At 39.6% G+C, this 22118-nt stretch overlaps 1 protein-coding gene across 1 annotated transcript in view; it reads left to right on the forward strand.

Annotated features, from left to right (window-relative positions):
- Nucleotides 1-1696: 1696 nt before the first annotated feature.
- The window catches only part of ARVCF (ARVCF delta catenin family member), a gene marked incomplete at both ends in the record, with an annotated part of 165429 nt that continues 145007 nt past the window's right edge, over nt 1697-22118 (forward strand). The window contains one exon of the mRNA XM_082007844.1: nt 1697-1912. Coding sequence (XP_081863970.1) covers nt 1697-1912 — 216 coding nt within the window. The remainder of the gene's footprint in view (nt 1913-22118) is intronic.

Raw genomic sequence — 22118 nt, forward strand, 5'->3', positions numbered from 1 at the left:
GTTCCTTTCAACAGCAACTCCTTAGGAGTTAACGATGAACCACAGAGCTGCCAGCAGGTTATTTCCCATGAAATGAAGGTCTATGTCATTGGTTTTAGGTCTGCTACTTCTGCCCAGTGTCTTTTGGGCCTGTTGGATGATTTCAACCATGTATGACAAAAGAAGGGAGACCTTGGGCTTACCTACAAGTTTCCAACAAACTGTGTGAAAACATGCAGCTTAATATCTACTAATATCCCTCTTTTGGGAATGTCACAGTATATGACCAGGTTATTTTATTATTACCTACCAAAGAATCAGCCCAGCAGAGAGACATGATAAATGTAACAGTCATGGAAAATGCATCAGTCAAGACCATGCATCATCTAAAGGCACTGAACAATGAAATGCAAAGCTTCAGGAAGCCAGGGTTTGATACTGTCAGTGCTCATGGAAATCCTTGTTGATAGATGGAAAACAAAAAATCTCTGACAGCAGGAAGAATCACTCCCAATTTGCACATCAAGGGAAAATTTCTAGGTACTTAACTCTCAGCAGAGAATACAAACTGTTCTTGAATTACAGAAGCCGGAGAAAATTCTGCTTCTGTGCTCATCTCAGAGCTGCTCTAAGTAGTTTAGTATTAAATAGTAGTAAACTAGTTACTTGTTTAGCTTTACTGAAAGGGTTCTGTTCAAACCACTACTTAAGCTTATATTATGTTGCTGATTTTACACTCTAATGAAAACATTTTAAATGATGTTCACATTATAGATCTGTGCAATCAGTGGGGAGTTTTGCTGCATGCATCATACGGATGGAGATAGGGTTTTAAACGGAATACTTCATAACCCTGCTAGGGAAGACATAAAGCAAAAGATATATCCCGTCTAGCTGGTTTCAGAGTTGTTCTTTTTCCTGCGTTGAGAGACAAGCAGTCCTGCGTGTTTTCATGGAAGATGTTTGATTTTGTCTTTTTCATTTGCATTATTAGCAAACAGCTGCATGAAGGACTGTTTCGTTGGCTACCATGCTGAAATCATCAAGCACATTTCAACTGCAATTGCACTGTCTGCATTTAAAAATATTTTCTATATTGCGGTGTGGTCCTGTAATTTACAAATGAGAACTATTTTCAGATACTGTCTGCTAAATTTGGGGGGGAGGGTCCATTCACTTGGAAAAGGTGGAAACAACTGTTTCCTTGTAACATGACATTTCTGTTTTAAAAAAGTTAAACTTTTCACTTATGCTGTTAAAGACAAAAATTCCAGGTGTCTATACTGAGAAAGATTGTGTTCCTCATTCCCTCCAAAGCCATATCTTTTTTTATATATTTCTTTTAAGTACATTATTATTTGAAGAGTGAAATTAGCTTTGCAAGAGGGATGAAAACTCTTGTCAGAGCAATTTTAGCAAAAAGATGAAACGAATTAAATATAAATTCTCTCCAAGGTGAGCATGTGGGTTTTTTTTCTATTTTGAACAGGGAAGCCTTGGATTAATTACTTTTAATTTAAAATCAAATCAATGGATGGAAAGGATGTCTTTGAAAAGAGCACTGCAGTTTGCTTCTTAGAGTGAACAGTATTTTAGTAGGGTGACTAACAATGTGCATTTTTATCTTTAACCTCTGACCTGTGCCCTCCCCACCCCTTCGCCTAACCCTTTCCATTTGCCCTGGTCAGTTAACAGGCAGGAGCATTTGAAAACAATCATGGATGACTATGATATCAGGTCTGCTGCCAGCATTTTAGCATCTGTTAAAGAGCAAGAAGCTCGTTTCGAGCGGCTTACCCGTGCACTTGAGGAAGAGCGGCGCAATGTCTCCTTGCAACTTGAGCGTGCCAATCAGCCAGCAGACCGAATGAGCATTTGCAACATTGGCAATGGTCAGCCACTGGCAACCGCCTGGCAGCAGCTTGTACTGCAGGTAACAGCCTGCTCATTTTACCTGTTGCTAGAGTTCACCTATACCAGAATTTCCCATTCCAGAAAGTCAGGTGCACCTTGTTTGTTGTCAGCATTTCATTCTGTAGCTTGTCTTCTGATAACCCAGAGTTGGTATGCTTTGTCAATTAATTTGGTAGCTCAGACTTCAGAGCCTTGACTTAGAAGTTGCTCTTACTTCCTCTTAGCTCATGGGATACTTTTAAAAATGTATGCATCCTTGAGTATTAAACCCTAAGGAGAAATCTTCACACCCTCCTCTAAATCTATGTACTTGCTGGAAGTATGGTGATATGCTGGCGATTGAAAAAGAAGGCTGAATCATAATCTCCATAGCAAACAAAATATCCATTAGAAATAGGTGGACTTTGAATAGAGGGAACAGCATGAAAAGCAGGGATTTCCCTCCCGCGAAGCCTTATTGTTTGTGTAGGGAGGACTTCATAATTTGTTTCTCATGTTTATTGAATTGATAGGCTTTATTTTAATGATGCAAGTTGGCTTTGTGTTAGTCTTCGCTTTCCAAATATAGTTTTGCTTGATATGTATTTTTTAACTGTTTAAACGTGCAATGGTAAACTACTTACATCTCTAAATTACTTAAGCTTGCAAATCACTCTGACATGCAAGGTAAGTCATGCAGAAGCAATAGTACCGTTTGTGAAGGTCTGTTTCCTAAGAAAACATCATTCAATTTGGAGAGAAACTCCAAGTTAGCAGGATTCTAAAAGTTGTTTCCTAATTATACCAGACTATTTTACAATTATACTTGCATTGAGCTGTATTCAGGCAGACTTTACATTATATTATGTTAGCACAGCTTTTCTGGTAACAGCTGCCATGTTTCTGTACATGCAGATGCTTGAATATGGGACTTCATGTGAAAGGAGCAGCCTGCACTGGTTAGGCTAAAAGTCTGACAGTAGCTGGTAGGAGTTGTAGGTTGTTACCTTCTCGATTAGCAGCTGGGCTGGGGAGAGGGGGAGATGTTTTTTAATACAAAAAGGAGAAGTTCACCTTCGCTTTTTCTGAATGACTTTGTGCAAAGTGCCTGATTAATAGCTCCAGAAGGAAATTCTGATGAAGCATTAGTTTTCTGCAGTGTTACGGCTTAAGGTCTAACCGCTTCCAAGGAAACTTAATAAAAGAGTTTAAGTTACTGGAGTCTACGTGACTCTTACGGTGAAACAGCCCCTGTAAGTGACCCCAGACTGAATCTGTGTACACTCAGCTCGTTGCCACTGGGTGAGGAGAGCTTTAGTTCATAAATAATTAGTGTTGAGGTTTTTAGAGTAGCTTGTATATGAAATAAAATGGTTGAATAGCTAAACATGCACAGTTAAGAATTAATGTCATGTTATTTGTGTGAATTTTCATTAAATGTACTGAGGACCAAATTCCTTCCTGACTTACTAGAATTAATTAAATAGTGTTTAAATGAAGCATGAAAGCTGTACGTTCAGTCTTATGCAGAATATATAATGATTTCATCTTTACTATTATATATTGCATTTCATTGTTAAGAGTACACCGAGCAAAATGCACTCTATACTCTGCTGTCTGTAAGGGTTGCTCATGCGCTATAGTGAAATGCAACGATCTCTGAAGCTGTGTTTCAGTGAGGACTGACTTCTGCTTATCACCTCATTCAACCGTTTGTTGTAAGTAATATTACAAAATAACTCAAGAAGTAGCATTTGGAAGTAGCATAGATGATTATATGTAATCTAGTTATTCTGAGTAGAATTTGGGCAAAAAATGAGGGTTAACTCCATTTCATAAGAATGCCAGTAATCTTTAATGATCTCCACAACAAGGCATCAGTTTTCCATGTTGTTTGATTGACAAAGTGGAATCTGTCAAAGAGGTTTGTTAGGAAAATGTGTATAGGGCTTTCTTTAACAGAGTCTCTCTCAATACTTTTTTGTAATATACGCTACCAAACTTATTCCCTTCTTAGAAAAGAAAATAAAGCTTTTTTTTTAATTTCAGAAAAGCAAAAACACTATATAGACAATGTGCCAGAAGTTTTAACAGTTTTCTGAAGTCCTCAAGAGATGAAATCAAGGTCTTATGCAAATATTGATTCTAATTCATTCATTCTGGATTTTTTTGCCATCCACCTTTTTTTTTTTTTTTTTTTTTTTTTAAAATACCAACTTTAAACTCATTCCATAACAATAGCTCCTTATCCTGAGCAGACCATTTAGCCCCTTCCTTCACTCACTTACTGGGGAGTTCTGCCTGTTTAGAGTACTTGAATGGTACCTGTGAGCTGTGGTGCCCTTGTTGATATTTGCTGGGAGTATATATATCATTGTGTCTTTTGGCCTCTAACAAGAAATATCAGATCTGCAAATGAGGTCAAGGATGCGCTGTAATTGCCAAAAAATGTATGCATAGGCTTCTCAATTTTACATTAAGAAAGTGTGGGGGATTTTTCTAAAAAGTTTTTAATGGGAGAAGTTGATTACTTGGACAATCTAAACAAATCTTTATGGGTTTGTTCACATTTTAATTAGAAATAGCTGAAATTATTCTTTAATGGGAATTTTTCCCAGAGGAGGGGTTTCTGGGAGATACTGTCCTCACAGTAAGAGGTCCTAAATGCTGCTGAAATGCCTCCCATTAACACTAGTGAGAGTCTTCTACTAAGGTAGTGGCCAAAGCATTCGTGTTTTCACAGCCCGTTGTAGAAGGCAGCGCCTGCCAAATCTTCAGGCTGTGCAGCGGTTTTGTACCCCTCTCTCCTTCCTTCAAGAGGCAATAATCAGCTACTGCCGTGTGGACAGCTAGCTTTGACCAGCACAGTTTATGGCAAATAGGGACAAAAGTGCTGTGTGTGGTTACTGCTGTTGAACAAGTGGGTAAATGTAACTTCTGCCCTATGTAGCTTCCCCAGTCTTAAAGGCTGACTTCAATTAGTTTGTTGGTGAGTGTACAGCCAGTGACATGAATTATGATGTTTCAACTCTAGAACTTTTGGAAGATGTGTGACGTTATACATGTGTTACTGTGGATTTTGAAGTGGTCAAATAAAGTGCTCTTCCAGACTAAGAACCCTCTGGACAAAAGATTATTAGTTACTCAATGAAAACCTTTGCATTACTCTGAAAAATGTAGCATTTAATGAAAGTTTAGACATAGAGCTTTTATCTGGTTAGTGAAAATCTCCTAAAAATCCTTCCAGTTTTTAAGCATGTTCTTCACTCTGGTCCCTATTCTGGCTTTGAGTGGTTGGAGCCATATGGCTGGCCATTTCTATTTGTTTCCAAAAGTGAAAATCTGATTGTACTAAAAAGAGAAGAGCTGTTTGTTAATAGGTATGTTTTCTTCTCTAATTTTTGCAGTAAAGAATGTAAAAAACAATACTTGTTTTGGTTGTTATAGTATCCCAAGCTGTGGAGGTCTTTGCCTTTTTATCAGTTTACCAATGCAGGCATAGTCCAATAAACTTCTAAGTCACTAGTGAGTAGCACCTATCATCTGTCATCTACATGTCAAAGTATCTGGTTGATAATGTTTTTTACAAGCTTGATAAATCTTAAAATCTTAATACTCTTCATGCATGAGGTATTTAGTTTAATCTACCTGGTTCTATTTCAATTCTTTTCAAATCAGCCTTCTGCCACTCTTCACAATGGGAACTAAAGTTGGACAGGGAGAAGGAACAAAAGTGCATGTGTTGGGTATGTACTATAGTGGGCTGAATGCACAAAGCTGCAATATTATCACTGGCTAGCTAACAATTCAGAGCATAACTTTTTAACAGTAAAGAATAGTGTCTCCTTTTTTAAACTTTTATTAAGACATGTGAAACTTGTTAAACACTCTCTCAGGCTCTATCCTGAGTTGGTTTAAATTGGCATGGCTCCATGGGTTTCAGAGAAGCTCTGTCAAGTCTGATCAGCTGGGGAGCTGAAAAACAATGTTTACATTCAAAGATTGTTTCCCCATAGGTATACATTGACAATTTCCATTTCTGTTAATGTTTCATGACCAAAATAAAGTACAGCATTCAATAAACCTCTTCTGCCAACAAATACACCATAACAATACTTTGACTTCAGTGATTTTGCAGTGACCTGTACAGATTTGAGAGGGGTTCCCACTATAAAAAGGTAGGTATTATCGCCCTTCTTAGAGGTAGGAAAGCTGTGGCTGTTGCCAAATCTCACATGGTATAAATAACAGAAATCAGCCCCTAGCATGCTGGTGCAAAGTCTTTCTTATCAGATTGACTCCTGTGCCTGTAAGAAGTAACGTAAGTTGATCTGAGAAGTCTTTGCATTGACAAAATCATCCAATAATTAAAAATGTATTTCATTTGACTATTATTTCCATTCTTTTGCTTCCCTCTGGGGGTTTGTTGGGGTGTTCTTATGTTTGTTATTTTTAGATCATCTGGTACATTTGGTTAAGGAGGTACTGGAATAGACTAAACCCAAAATGGAGACTGTGTGTGTGCATATCTGTTAATATAATATAGATATTCCCACAAGCTTTTTACAGAGCCTGTTAATAAAAAAGCCTATCAGCATAAGTACTTTTTTTTTTTCTTAGAATGATATTTTTGTTTAGAACCTAGTGGTATTAAATTGGTAGTCTTGTTGCAAGTTTTCTAGAATTCTGCTGTACTCTATGGAATACTTTTTACATGTTGAACAGTAGTTCCCATAAGGAGGAAGCTCAGTTACAGTCCTGATGCCACAGAATTGATAAAGGCTGCCGAGGAGTAAATAGTGACAGGACAATGGCTATAGTGTTTGTGGTATGCTTTCTAGAGGTCTGTCAGTCAACAGCATGTGCCCAGAGACCTATGACTGCAACTCAGTTAACTCAATTTTACTGACTAGTTTCTTCCCCTAAAAGGAGTGATAAAATAGCTTCTCTTGTTTTCAAAAGGAAAATACAAGTTTTGGATCCTGTTTGGACTTTAAACTTCAGTCCAGCCAGCTTCACTGATGAATTTTTGACTCGGCGTTAGGCCAGCAGCTTCAAAGCTTTTATCCTATCAATCCGTTGGCTTTTTCAAACTATGTAAGAATCAGGCTTGCTGAGATTCTTAATGGTAAAGTGTGCAAGTGCATTGTATGGGCTGAAATTTCTGATAATCGAACCAAGCTGAATCAGCATGATGTGATACCGATAACGATAGATTAATATATCGTATTTATGTAGCTATTACACCTAGTAATATGTATTTTTATACAAGCTTGTAACTTCTCACTTGTAAAGCTATCCCTGCGCATAATCATGCAATTGCAGTAGTTAAGGTGGCATGAATATGGTGTTGGAGGCAGAACTGAGCTTGTTTGTACCTTTTGTAATACTGTGCACAATAATTTGGTCCCTTAGATGTGACCGACACAGCCTTCTCTGAACTAGGGCTTGTGATTATGCCGTTTATAAAGGCTTATTAATGATTCACTGAAGCCTGCTCTACAGTCATTTTGTACTAGGTTAACTATTTCACTACAAGTTTGCAATTTTTTTTTTCCTCTCTGTTTTCTTTAAACTAGAAGAATATAATTAGTGTGATGCCAGGTATGGTAAGTTACACTGTTAAAATACATCTTGTATAAATCCTGTTAGTGGGTTGTTACCCTTTATACATGGCCATCCTGAAAGTGGTGGAATTAGAGCAGTGCAAAAGCTGTGGCTTCTGAACTAAGGAAATACACACAATAATAAATTGTTTCAATACAAATAAGGAGAAAACAACTTAAGTGATGAGGTTTTTGAGTCAGTCTTTTTTTTATTGCTACTGTGATTATTCATTTGTTAAGAGGTATGGTAACAGAGACTCAAAATTCTCTAGCGTGTTTAATTAGTGTCCTACCTCTATAATTGGTAAGAGCTTTTTTCATATATTTCTCCAGGTCTGACATATGTCTGACATGAAATATCGTATGTTTTTTCATAAACTGATATACAGTTTTGGTGCAAATGTTCCCTAACTTTGTGTTTAGCCAAGGTATTAATAAAATAGAGATGAAAGGAAGGCAAAGAGGTAAGTGGGAATGAAGAAACTTAAAAGAAATCACATACTGTTTGGGATATTTTTTTTTTTATTAACACCCTTGCCAAAAGAGACCTGCAAATCCCCTCCCAACAAATAATACCCCTGAAGGCCATCTTGAAATGTCAGTAATCAACCAAGTTAATAAAATTTGGTTTTTTTTCACTTAGCAAATGTGATTATAGCTGTCCAAGGAAAATCAGCTTACGGAAAAAGCTACTGAATATTTTCGTAGTATGATTTGGATCATTTGTATTTCAACTTATGTTTGAGAGAAATAATACCTGTTTAAAAACTAACAAACACATTTTCCTTTTTTTTATTTTTTAGGTAGGTATTTTGTAGCCATAATTAAGCACCAGTATTCTTCAGTCTTTATATTAATCTGAGGTACCTATGACTTCTGCCAAAAATGACATTTTGTGAATTGAGGGTCAGTTTCAAGTAAAAGGTGAACTCTAAAGCACACCAGAACACATGGTAAGAATTTAAAAAAAAAATACAAGAAGATTAGCTTAAATTGTTTTTCCAAACAATACCATTAAGTTAAGCTGAATTACAGTTTGGGCAACAATAACACTTCTGTCTACATTTCCTTGCTTTTACTTAAGATTCTCTGCTCTACACGGACATAGTGCAGACTGTTAGAATATAGAGACTGTTTCCAAGTGCTTTGATAGTAAGAACATGGGTGCATTAATATTGTATATATGTTTGAATATATGCAGAGAGAAGCAAAAATGGGTTCTGAGCTGCACTGAGTCATCGGCTTACCTTTCTTCCCCCCTCTCCAACTCATACGGGATGCGGTTCCATCTTTGTGTGTAAAGTATTATGTAATAAGTTATAGTTTGTAGGGCTTCTTGGCTTCCTTTGTTATATAATGTATTTGCACTCATATTAAGGGACTGACAGCATGGAAAATGACAGGTAAGGTCAGGTGCGGACAACACTGCTGTCGGTTCATAACAGCTCCCTGGTGTTACAGTACTACTTCTTGTTACAATGCCAAATACCCAGGGAAAAAAACTCCTTGGTAGTTAACCAATGTTCTACATCTGCTAGTAGTGAGCAGATTGCAAAATGTTGAAAGAATTTGTAGGGATAGTCCCAATTCCTTTATAAAACCAGTTGAAACCATAGGAATCTAAGTTCTGGTTTAGAGTTACAGTATGGTTCAGTGTCAGAGTCGTATCGTGCCTGTTCCCCAGCCAGCTGCTGGTGCCCCAGCTCTCAGCTCCCCCGTCCCTGTATATGCAGCTCTTGTGTTCTTTTGGCCTATGGATCACTGTGCAGTTACGCATGCACCAGCTATGCCATCAGTCTGATCCTGTAAATTCAGTACGTATGAGTAGTCTTACTGAATTTCTAGGAATGACCTGGGTCAGGTTTCAGCTTCTGCTTACGTGCAACTATTCAAAGGTTCCAAAGGGGGAAGGAAGGAGATTTGGGAATATGATTCCCATGGGAGAATGAGTTCTTAGATCAGAATTCAGTGTGAGCTTAGAGATATTTGCAGTACCTGTGAATCCCAGTACAGTTAGGAACAGGACCAGAAGCTGTTACTCAGCTACTTTTCGGGGAGACGTGTTCCCCATGCATGTGGTATGATCCCGTCCCTAGCTTCTGCTGTGTTGGAGATAATAATAGTTGAGTTTAGCTTTGAAGTTGGAGCTTTTGCCGCCTTTTTTATGGACATTGTCTTGTCTCTGTGAAAGCATCAACTCCTGGTTTACAGTGGGAGACAGATCCTTTGCTGGTAGCTCAGCAACAGTGGAAACTGGCAGCAAGGAACTGATGTTTCTCCGGGCCAAAGTACTGCAGGTAGCTTAAGACAGCATTGCTAAGCCAGCCTGCATCTCACAGAAGGAGTAGTAGCTTGCTTGAAATTACTGCAGGTGTTTCAGATAGAGACTTTCCAAAGTGACAGTATGGTATGTTGCACCACTGTGAGCTGAAGGAGCTCCTGCTGTTTGCCCTTCTGCTGGGATTACCCAAATTCCAAAAGAAATTCTAGAACTTGCTTCCTGTATTGCAGGAGGAATGCGATAGCACAAGGCTAACAAAAAAAGAGAGTTTGTGCAACAGGCATGCATATATATATATATATATATATATATATATATATATATATATATGAGAGCCTCTGAAAGATGGACTCAAGTAATACTCCTGCAAGAATTTACTTTTCCTGGTTCTTTTATTTCTTGTTATAGCTTCTCCCCTATGGTTGTTCTTCAGTCTTCATTTAAGACCTTAGATGGTAAAAACAGGGATAGAAAAGTGAATGGGAATATTTGCATTAATTTCAGCAACAACTAAAAAGATTTGACCAGCTGCATCAGAAACTGTGAAGTGCTTTCCAGAAGGGATTTATTTTATGTGACCCACCTAAACCCCACTTATTAGAGTTATTTGGGGCTCAGATCTTCTGGCACGCAGCAAAATCCACTCAAAATCTGATGTGCTGTCTGAGAAGTGTTTGTATAAAACTTTGTCAGCAAATGTGGTTTAAAAAGTGGGTCCCAAAGGATTCATTAAAAAATTAAAAAAAGGGAACCCAACAACCGAGAAACTGACCCTCTCTCTGGTAAGGAAAGAATTGTTTTATTCCTTCCAACACAATGATTTGGTTTTTTCAAAATTTAATTACATACGATTTTATAGTTTTACATGTGCACTTTGAAAATATATCTTTCAGCACAAAGATGCTTCCTTGGCAGAAATCTCACTTTTCTCTCTATCATTGACAGTACCTCACTTTCATGTCTCACACTTCTTAAGTATGTGCCCTGCAACTTTATATGGTAACTGTTAAATTCCAAAGTGCCATCTAATGTTTGTCAGCAGGACAGCAACTGGTTTATGACAATGATTATAATAGTGCAAAGCAATGTCCACATTTACCCTAAGCATCTCAGAAATGTTTTTGCAGCTTTATTTGCCTTGAAAAGTCTCAATTCTTTTTTTTTTTGTGATTTTTTTTTTTTTATTGAACTGAGGTTTTGGAAGCAACTGAAAGGCAAGGATTTTCTTATTTTGTTTGCCAAGATTTGTGAAAGAAGAATTTTCCACAACTGTTAACCTTTCTGGCCTGGAACTGTGCCAGGTTTAAATAAAAATTATTTAATTTTAATGACAAATTCACAGTTTCATAATAATTTTCCATGACTTTACATTGCTTTACTAATAGAACTGTGTTTTCTTCTAGAGATACATACAAGAGAAACACGTTAAAAATAAATTCTGCTTGCTGTGTGTACGTTACTCTATAAACAGGCATCTACGTTGTTCTGTTGCAAGATATAACTGCAAGTAATTATTAACAATGTCTTAAAACAGGAACATTCAAATGTAAACATTAAAACATTAAAGAGTAATATCAGGTTTAACAGGATTTTTTTTAAAAACAACTTTCTAGTCACATTTACCACATTTGCTTCTTGATAATTAACATGAAAACATCTTACATTTTAAAGTTGTGATTTATCTTTTATGTTCTGCTGCTTGTTTATTTCTCAGCTCAGACAGCAGAACATGATTAACTGTACTGGCTTTTTAAGATTTTTAATTCTCCTACATTTTGGTTCCCAAGCATACTACTATACTAGTTCAGCTGGGATGTTCAGGAAGAAAGATTTCAAACCTTCACAAAACCTTTTTGCACTGTATCTCTCAATTTTATGAAAAGATTTTGTTAGTAATACAGGCCTTGATCCGTACACATACAAGCAAGGCAGACCTTTATCCCTACAAGGCATTGCACAGGAGTCGGTCGGTCTTCATAAGCCTCTACCCTTGCAGATCCACATGTAGCCGCAAGAATGTTTTGCAGAAATTTTAAAACCAACAAGCAGGCAAACAGGCAATTTCCTCTTCCCCTGAGCCCTTTGAGCTTTGGACCTGAAGGGTTCAACCTGGCTTTTAAAACAAAAAATTCTCTACCATTCCATTTCAGCTGTCTCCAGTATCTATAAGCTCTTGTGAACTAATGCTGAAAGAGCCCAAAATAAATGTTGGGTTATGATGATGTTGATAAATTACTGAGCCTTTTGCTATTTCAGACCATTTTGTTAATGGTTCAAATTATGCTCTCGTTTGCTTTGTCACAAATGTGGAGTAATTCACTGAAGTCATCGGTGTGACTGAGAACAGAATGGCCAAAGATGGCCATGGGCAGCCTGAGGCTGCATGCCAACTGTAATTAAAGCCTTTGATGTCAATAAATGTCACAGTTTACTCTTTAGATGTATATTTAAAAAAACAAACCTGCTTCCCTTTTTAAGCTACCAATTTGCTAGCTGAAGAGAATATTTTTTAACCATAGTTGTGGTGACTGGGAAATGCTGTAGAATACTGTCAGAGTTCATTTTAGGGACTTCATCTAAAACGTATCTTTAGCTGCAGAATGGCATTTTTAGAATACTGTAGTTAAAAGATTGAAAACTACAGTCTCTGTGTTTCTAACCCGTCTCGATTAGCTCTTCTTCCTTTTTGCAGTCTGACTTTCATATGTAAGCATTTCAAATACAAGAAACTTGCTCTGGAATAAAATTTCATACACAGAGATCTTAATTCTCACTTCAGAAGAAAATCCAAAACAGCTTCAGGTTTTGGTTTGAGGAGGATGGTAATTACCATAAAAATCAGTTGATCATACAGACAGCTATCAATCCAGTACATAATGGCAAACCACATTTTTGCCCTCTGGATGAGAAAATGACATGTTAAGCTGGTATCTTCTGAGCAAGTGATTGTAATATGCCGCTTGAAATACAGCACAAATAATCTGGAAAATTAAAGAAAAAAAACCCAAACCACAACCCCCCCTCCCCCAAAATTTAAGAAATGAAAAACAGTTAATACTGGGTCTTTCTTTCATGTATTTGAGTGTCTTCGTTCTCCTTTCCAATAACTACAGCAGGAAATTATGGTCACAGTACCAACCTTAAATTTTATTTTTTTTCCATGCTGTTGTCATTCTGTTGTAAACGTAATGATATTTTAATTTCTTTTCTTAAACTGGAGGAGATTTTTCTATTTTTATCCCTGTAGAATGTAGTTGATTCTTATCTAAATGAAGCTGCTGGGAAGAAACATAGGTCATTCATTCAACTGTGACCTATATGCAGTGACATGTAGCTTCCTCTGTCCTTTATTTCTAATGTAAGCAGTGCTGTCACCAGACTGTCCTTGTTCTCATCCTGTCATATGACAACTTGGATGAAATGGAGTTGACTGATACTAGATATAGCAAGATGGAAGCTGTGTTTGTATACAAATGAAAACCCCCTGAACTTACTGAAATGCTTAGTGGTGTCCCTCTACAGAAAGCATCTGCTTCCTCTTTGCCATATTGTTCTTCAGCCTTGTGATCCTTTAGCCGTCTTCTTTAGTAGTGGATTGTTAAATAAGGATGACACATATAATCATCTTCCATTTATATACAACTGCTCCCCAGTTGAGGGAATCTGGCTTCGTCTCCATTTCTAACCTTGCAGTATGAAAGCAAAAGGACTGTCAAAACCATGTTGATGGGAATATTAGAAATATCCTGGTGGATTTGTGCTGCTAGAGTCATGCAGCCATTTTGGAGCAAGTAGGGATGCTATGAAAGGGCTCATTTAACTTCTCAAATATATTCAAAAATTATGGAAAAGCAAACAGGAAAAGATTTCAAAATGCATCTCGGACATCTAATGTTCTGTTTTCATTTGTCTGTATTAAAATCATGACAGTAGGGCACACTGACATGTCATGCTGTACTGTTCTTGAGTTCTCTCTCTTACCTTGTTTATTTGCTGCATGAAATTCACAATGACAATAAAAAATCCTCGGCATGGAAGCACCTATGTGAATATAGGCTCTCTGATTCTGAGAGTTGCCATGGGTGATCGTGGTGCTTTTGCCTATGTTGGCTACCTAGGATTCTGGATTCATCTTGTGCCGCCTTGCTCTGTTGGGTTTATGGAAGTTACGTATTACTGAAGCCATATGTTATGTTTCCAGGCAGAGCTGTAAACCATTTCGTTTTTACTGCCTCTGAGAGCAGATCAATCTATAGTGCAGCACTAGTGATGGAGAATTTTTTAAGGGTAATGGGAGAAAATAAAAAAAGAGAGCTTGGCCCAGATACTGTACTACTCCATCTTCCAGAGAATTAAATCCCTTCCTATTTATAAATTTTTAATTTCTCGGAGAGAAGAAAGAAGGTTTTCACCCTACTTTTGCAGCTGGAAAAAAGTGACAGATTAAGAAATTAAGGTTCATTAAAAAAGGGGGAGGAGGGTTGTGATGTAGTCACCAGTCTCATACTAATGGATAGAGTATTTGTTGCCAGAATTTGGAAGTTCAGTATAACCTTAGGGATCTAATCCATAACTCTTATTTAGGTAATTAGTTCTTTTACTTCAGCATTGCCAAATCCCAGCATTCAGAATTACATCAGCTGGTAAAGTATTGCAAGCAGCCAAGAAATAAGGGGACTTGAGATATATTTTGCCTTTAAAAAAAAAACAAAAAACAAAAAACAAAAACCAACTTGGGCTTTGCGTCAAAACATTTTCAAAATTTACTTTACAACCCAGAAGGCCTACAAGCATCTCTTATATTTTTGAAAGGAAAATTATATTTATAAATAACAACCTGACTCCAGAAGGTGAGGCTTCAAAATTTCAGCAACGCTAATCTTGCATGGCTTGCACAAATGCCTGTGAGTTTACAACCTGAGAGACTTCTTATGTGAGTAAGAATTGGCAAGTCCATCCAGGAAGGTTTTCAGTTTTGTCGTTTTGCATGCAAGAGTAGCTACTGCAGTGCCCTATGGATATAAACTTTATAATGTTTTTTTTCTTTGACAGTGTATAAAGGTCTGGCACATATCCATGTACATGCCAAAAGTGAATGGTACTTTTCTGTGCCAGCGTGGCCTCAACAAAAGTTGAGCTATTTTAGTTTGTTAACTGAAGAAAAGTTGGACAAGGAGAAGGGGAGGGGTGGAAGTGCTGTAGAAAACTACAGGAGACTCATACAAAATGCGTTCCTTTTGCTTTGGCCTTTAAGTGTTTTATTAATGGCCACTACCAGTTGCCTCTAAATTATTCCACTGTAGATAGACTCAGAGCATGTTTTTTCCCTCCAGTGAAGCAAATACTTTGCTTCAGCTAAACCTTTTGGAACATCGACCATTGCCCTTGTTAACCTTTACAGCATTTATTTTTAAAGAAGTTAGGATCAGAGTTGGGTAACGTAGTTCTGCTCTGTTCTCTGCCCCTCAAATACAAAGCCTTAGCTCTAATATTCAGCTGGAATGCTGACATTGGCAGTAACAGGAAGGCTGAAATTAGGATTAAATGGGTCTGAAACATTCCTTCCAGTCTTAAATGTCAGAATAGGAGATGCCACCTTTTCATGTTGATCTGGTAGGATTGATATTAATTAACATGTTAATTACATTGACACTGGAAGCATGTTTTAGAGTTTTCAGGGAACCTGAAGCTGGGATGAAAAGACACTTCTATGGAAAGGCACCTATTCTGATAATTAAAGACAATTAAATTGTAACATAGCTTCCTTTCTGTTTTATAGCTGGTATTGCTGTCTCTGACTATCCTTATTTTGCAGGGATAGTCTCTAATTTGATTCCAGTAGCTTTCAGTCCCTAATTACCATTGTTTAGCCACCAGCTGTTACAGTGGTGGATTTATTTATTGCTTTAGTTTGCTGCAGGAACCTAGTACAGAACAGGAAAAACAACCATTATTCTTTGGCTGGTGACTGCAGGCAGTGCTGGTTATTTAGTGCTGGGGGAGGACTTGGCAGGCTGCTCTCAGACCTGGTTAACTGCTTACGTCCGAAGGGCAAGGCTTCAGTTGCAGCGCTGCGTAAGCACTGACCCTCTGCCTATGGCGGATCCACGGGGGAAGAGTCTCTGGGTTTAGTTAAGGTTGGTTTACACCTCTCTACCTAGGTCTCTTTCTTACAAGAATTGATGTCTTAATGTATTTATTAATACATACCCTTGCTGCAAGTTCTTGGAAAAGGCAGGAAGAAGGATCAGGTCCTAGAATAAGAAGTTTGGGAGGCTCTCCTCCTTTCCAGGGACTCCATGCAGGTTCACAGCCTGGCTTCCTGTTCAAAGACTGAATGTTGAAAGTCAGGTATTTCCAATTTACTAGCAGTAAGTGGATGTGAAAATCATGCTGTGAAGTCCCAGTTGTTGTTGCAGAATGTGGTGAATGCAAGGTGTAGCACATCTGGCATTCATTTTGGTAGTGAGTAATTTATCAAGAAAATCTTTTAATGACTGTGGGACAGGCTTCTGAGCAGGTGAATGGTTCTAAAAAAGGAGGCCAGTTGTACTTTGAGCTGTATCCCTCACTGCATCTGTGAAAGATGGAAAAGGGAGGAGACTGTGATGGAAGATCATCTTTCCCTGGTGTTGGCGCATTAGGGATGGCGTTCATCTCGAAGTGAAGTGCAAGAAGTAAGCCTGCAAGAGCGCTTCCTTTCCTGGGCTTTCCTGTTAGACCTCCCTCGGCTTCACGAGGCAGCTGCGCTTTCGGGGCAGGCGGTGCCTGGAGGGCTTTCCGCCTCCTGCGCCAGCAGGTTAGCGTTTTTAGGGGCGCCGGTAGCAGTCGTTGTGCTTAGTGCTGTGCTCCCCCTTTGTCTGTGCAGCCCAGGGTGTGGGGGGCGGGCCGGGAAGCGTGGGAAACCCGCGGGCTCCGGGCGCGCAGCCGGTCGGTGCCTCCTCACCCGCAGGCCGCCGCCCTCCCGCGCCCTCCGCGGAGAGGGGCTGCCGCGGCCCCGGACGAGCCCTGCTGGCCCCCACGCCAGCAGTCGGCTCTTCCAGCCGAGGAGCCGGAGCCGCCGGGCGCTCCTCGCTCTCCGGGCGTGGCCGCGCCCCAGCCCGCGCCGGCTGCGGCTGCCCGTCAGTTCCGCCCCCCGGGACGGCGCCGCCGGGGCAGCGGAGGGGAGAGCCATGTGAGAGGGACGCGGCCCTTGCCGGAGCTGCCGCCGTGGTTGGTGGTCTGTCTTCCCTGGATGGGCTCTGTCCGTAGGGAGGCGGCGGAGGGGCTCTCCAGCGACGAGGTCGCTGGTGAGGTTAGAAGAGGAGCGAGCTTCGGGGAGGGAAGAGACTCCGGAGGCTGTCGGAGCAGAAGGCTGGGTCCCCGGAGGGTTTGCTGGAAGTCTTCTCTGCCAGGGACTGTAAAACTGGCACCTTGCATAAATGCCTGCGGAACTCAAACAGGTTAGTGCTAAACTTGTGTCATTCCCTTCGGGCTCTGGCAGTTCTGTGCGTCCGCATGTGCAGTGGTCCTGGTTGTGTGCAAAGGAGAAAGCTGTCGGGGTAGCCGCGGTTGTTTACTTGTGCTTTCATTTTTTTATCTGAGAACTAAGAGCAAAAGCTGAGCTCCGTTTTCTAAGAGAGCATTCGAGAGAGATCTTGCTTTTGTCTCTGTTGTGTTAACTGGTGAAACACCCAAAAAAGCAAGCCATTGTTTTCTTTGACCTTCTCATCCTGCTCAATAAATCTAGGGAGCTCTTTGACATGAGCAGTTAGAAATAGTGCTTTTAAAAACGAAAGCTTTGCTATGGTGCTTTTGTTGAATGTTTGCTTTTCCCATACAGTGTTCTGTTGCTTTCTCTTTGATTTTGTTGTTGAACATACCAGGGAAATAATTTCAGTTTGTTCATTCTAAACGTTATCTTAAACAAAAAGCCTTGGCTGTCATCTTAATAATTATAATGGACTTACAGCTGTGCGTAAAGATTTCAAATATTATTCTTTACCTTGGAGTGTCATTGGGTATTGCAGAGTAAAGCTGTTGCAGACTAGATTTAAATAAATAAGAGATCATGTAGACTCCTATAATTTATAGGTGCTTACCTTATTAACCTCTTTTATCTACCTTGTAAGCATCAAGACGCCCTATAAATTCAGGTGGCGCCAGGGTAGAGCTACTTCTCAAACTAGGATGAGGTGTTATCTTTTTTTTAATCTTCATTTTCAATTTAAAACGGAGTATTTCAGGATAAGAAAATGCAACGGTAACACATCACTGATAATACATCTATGAATTTGTTTATGTTCAGTGCACTGGAATTTTTAGAAGTGTTTCAGTTTGGTTTGATCATGCCGTGTTTCAGGTTGTCCATCTCAGTAACAGAAGGCTGAATCGTTTCTCGATGCAAATAGGATGTTGGTTCTCCTGAGGGGAAAGTGTCCCTTTCAGCTGGGCCCTTGCATGATCATCTCTTTGTCTGAAGGCAGTCCCTGGAATCGCTGCCCTGCCTGCTAGAGGTGACCGATTCCTGGTTTTGTTTGGGTGCTTGTTTGTGTGTTACGCTACCTGTGGATTTCTTAGGGAGGGATTTTACCTGTATATGTGGTCTTGTTGGTACTGCCTGACCTGAAGTTACTGGACCTGTCAAATTAAAAGCAGTGGGTTGTTGATTTTTAGATAGATAGATCTAGTTAGGAGCTCTTCAGGGTTTTGGTTTTGTTTTCTTTTCAATACATGAAGAAGAAACCTGGAGGTAAGGAGCAGAATGCTAATTGTAAAACATGTTTGATGTCTTTTGACATGTGCAGTAGAGCTGTATTTTTGTCTTCTGGGTCTTCTATTTTGATAAGAGGAAAAGCGAGAGTGGAAGATTGTAGTTGATCACTTTAGGTCATGCGTTTCAGTTAACTTGGAAATTTTTCCGTATCGGAACAAAAAAATCTCATGTTTTTAATTTTCATGCTGCCTGTCATAGTTGAGGATGAGACAGAGATACTTTATTCTATCTTTTCTGATGGACCAAGGGTTCTTGATTCAGTCTGAGGTCTTTTTGCAGTATAACTGGTCAGCCTGATACAGCAGCAGCGTATTGGAGAATGCTTTGCTTAATGAAAGGCAGTACTTTTAAACTGTGAGTTGTCAGAGAAATTTATTGTGCAGTTACAGGACCTCTAGAAAGTAATCTTTTAGCTTTAATGATCACAGTTAAGTAAAACTAAACCAAATGGATAAATGACTTTGAGGTGAATGGCAAGTCTGCACAATCCATACAGATGAAAATGGGAGAGATACTAGCTTGTGCCACATTAACCTAATGTGTTTGAAGACTCCTCGCATTAAAATGAGTAAATAGAGTTATGAAATAGTAGTTAAAAAGAACCAACTTACAACTATGCTTTTGGCTTCTACTGGGAATGCTCATGCTTCCTGAAGTTCTGGGCCACAAGGGCACTGGGAGAAGAAACAAATGCAGAGAAACTATTCTTGTGACCAGGAGCGTGCAGGGCAGGTGTCACCTTCTTGGCATTCTCCGTTGGCCATTCGCCTTCCTGCTGATGAGGGATGAAGACTGCTGAAGTTTGTGCTGAGTATCTGCAGTCTGACATTGTGCAGTGGCCTGAATGTAAGGGTAGAGTTTATGAAATTCAGAGGGATCTTGAAGTTGGGAACTGTTAATGTTTGGTCACTATATGACACACAGCTTCCATCTGGATCTGAAACCTTAAATGCTGTCTTGCCTCAGGGCCATGAAGGTATGTAGGGGAAAGGAGTCACTTAAAGTGACTTTTGCCAAAAAATTCGTCAGTTCTATGTTATTCCTGCTTCAGAAAATATTTTGGTAACATTCCTAATTCAGGCACTGAACTCAGTAAGGCTGCCTTTCCTCAGCACTTTGTTCCTGAAGCGTTTTGCTAGAGGATGATACTGAGGTGAGAGAATATGAAATTGTAGATCTGGCAGGATGAAAAAGTGGTTTATGTATCAGTGGCATACCTGATATGAGTCCAGTACCAGTGATGGAAATCTTGTGGAAGAAATGTTCATGGCGGTGCAGCATGCAGAAGTGTCTCATTTTCCAAACAGTTGGGCAAGTCATACTAGAAAAACAAAGTGAGAAGGGACCTTAAATTTTAACATGGATATCTGTATGGATTCACACATGTATTCTCACATGTAATGGGCTGCCTAGTGTGGGTATGAGGGCTGAAACAGTTCTAATGTGCTTAACTACCTGTGGAGTAAGAGAGATGCAGCAGTCCACAATGTTGACTCATCCCTGCTCCCCAAAGTAAACCCTTTGCCAGCAGTTGTGACCTCTGTTGCAGAGCTGGGCAAAGGGAGTGTGTTTCATGACTCAAGTTACTGAGATGTTGAACTAAGTACTGCAACAGCTCAGTGGAGGCACATGTTCCCTTCTGATAGCTCTGCCAGAGAGGCAGTAATTCCCTGCTGGAAGGTGGACACTGTAACTCTTTAAGGTTGTTACCACCTAACTCGGGTGTGGAACTTTGGAACTCAGGTGTGGGGATGTGCCTTTACTTCTTGATATAGGGGATTGCCCAGTGGGGTCCTTCACCATGACTAGGTTGCTCTGGAGCTGCAGCAGGACACAGCATGTAGGCTGTGAGAATGGAAGTCCTCTGAAAATGCTTTTGCAAGAACTGTGTTCTTTGAAAAGTGCTGTTGGAGCTGTTGGGATGTGAGGGTTTATAATGTCCAGTTTGTGTGTCTGCCTGTGCATATACAGCTTTGTAAGAGCATGAGACATACAGGCAAAGCATTCCAGCAATTGCACTTCCTCGGGCCGTGTTGCTTAACCACCTGTCCCAAAGGTCATGAGGTGAACTGGTGTACAGGGAGAATCAGGCTGTCTGCATTTTTTGCTTAAGTTACACTGCAGTTACTAAAAATAAAAGTGGTGGGTTTTTTTTAACAAAAAAGTATGTACACTCAACGTCTTTCATAATGTAGATATACTCATTGTTGAAGATAAAGTGGGGGGGGAGAAAAGCATGTTAAACAGTCACATTTGAAACTGCACAGGCTGGACATTTCTAACAAGGCTGTTCTTAAACATTTAATCTTAAACACTCTTCTCTGAGGAGTTCACTTGGGCCATTAAATTAAGGTTTTAATACAGACTTCAGTAGGAGTAGGGTCAGGGCCACTGGGTGAAAATAGTTGTCTTCTATATTTGAGTGTTAAATAATAAGGCATTTCTCTGAATATGAGGATTTTAGCTTGTTCTCAGTGTCTCTTTACATGTTCCTGCATCTGTTCCTCAGTTGCTCTAAGTTAATTTCCTCTGTGATAGCAAAATTGTGCAACTATATGCAGGAAAACGTCTAAAAAGCTCCTGTTTCATTTGAAGTATGCCATAAAGGTCTAGGGCATGTACCTTAAAATACCACACTTACTGCTTCTTCCACTCCAAAACTTCTGAAATGCCTATGGTAATTTAAGGAGATGTTGCTCCCTCCCCTCACCCCCTATGATACCAGTCTGAGACACAGAATTAATACTTCTAAGATAATGTGGATTTAATGAAGGAAATTAAAATTTCAGACTCCACCGATGCTTGTACTCCTTTCTGGAAACATTTCTGAGTATATGGTTGTGTGAGATGGGAGCTTCAGCTTCACTGGGTTAACAAGATCCCATCCTTTGCTGCTGCTGGCTGTTGGTTTCCCGAATTATGCAACAGGTTGCCATCTCGATTGTGCAAACACATGTTTTCAGGGCCATTCTGTGAACAAGATAAGTGAATTCATCTATCTTAAAAACTGAAGGAAACCTTGTATGCATGAGGGAAAGAGGAGTGGTATCTTGAACCAGACTAATGTTTGAGGCACTTGGAAGAGCTGTGCCTTCTCCTGGGGATGAAGCTGGGAGAAGTGGCTCTGTATTAAGTAGGTTAGCAGGAGGAAAAAAAAGGGCAAGGAATGAACAGAAGCATGTGCAGAGGATCTCATGTAGCTACTCTTGCTGGTGAAACAACATCAAGATAATACAAGGGTTTCCTGTCTCAAATGACTTGGCCTGGGAACTCTGTATATGTTTGGTTTGGTCAGAGCTTCCCAAGGACAGAGGGGGCCATTAAAAAGACCCTCTTCTTCATGTTTTTGAAAACTACTGTTGTTTCAGTAGCTTCTTCTATGTGACTGATGTTGTAAGCAAAGCTCAGCTGTGCCCAACAATGACTTTGTGGAAAAATGACAGAAAAAGTTAAGGTTCCAATATGAGGATTGATAGTGGATAGGAAATTTTTTCTGTTTAACTCTGCCTTCCAAGGTATTTTTGTTAATAGTCTTCCTCATTATTTGATATTAGCCTACTGTATTTTTCATAGCATTGCACAGACTTCTTTATACTACAGGAGG

The sequence above is a fragment of the Phaethon aethereus genome (genome assembly GCF_964289735.1).
Source record: "Phaethon aethereus genome assembly, chromosome: 17".
Lineage (NCBI taxonomy): Eukaryota > Metazoa > Chordata > Aves > Phaethontiformes > Phaethontidae > Phaethon > Phaethon aethereus.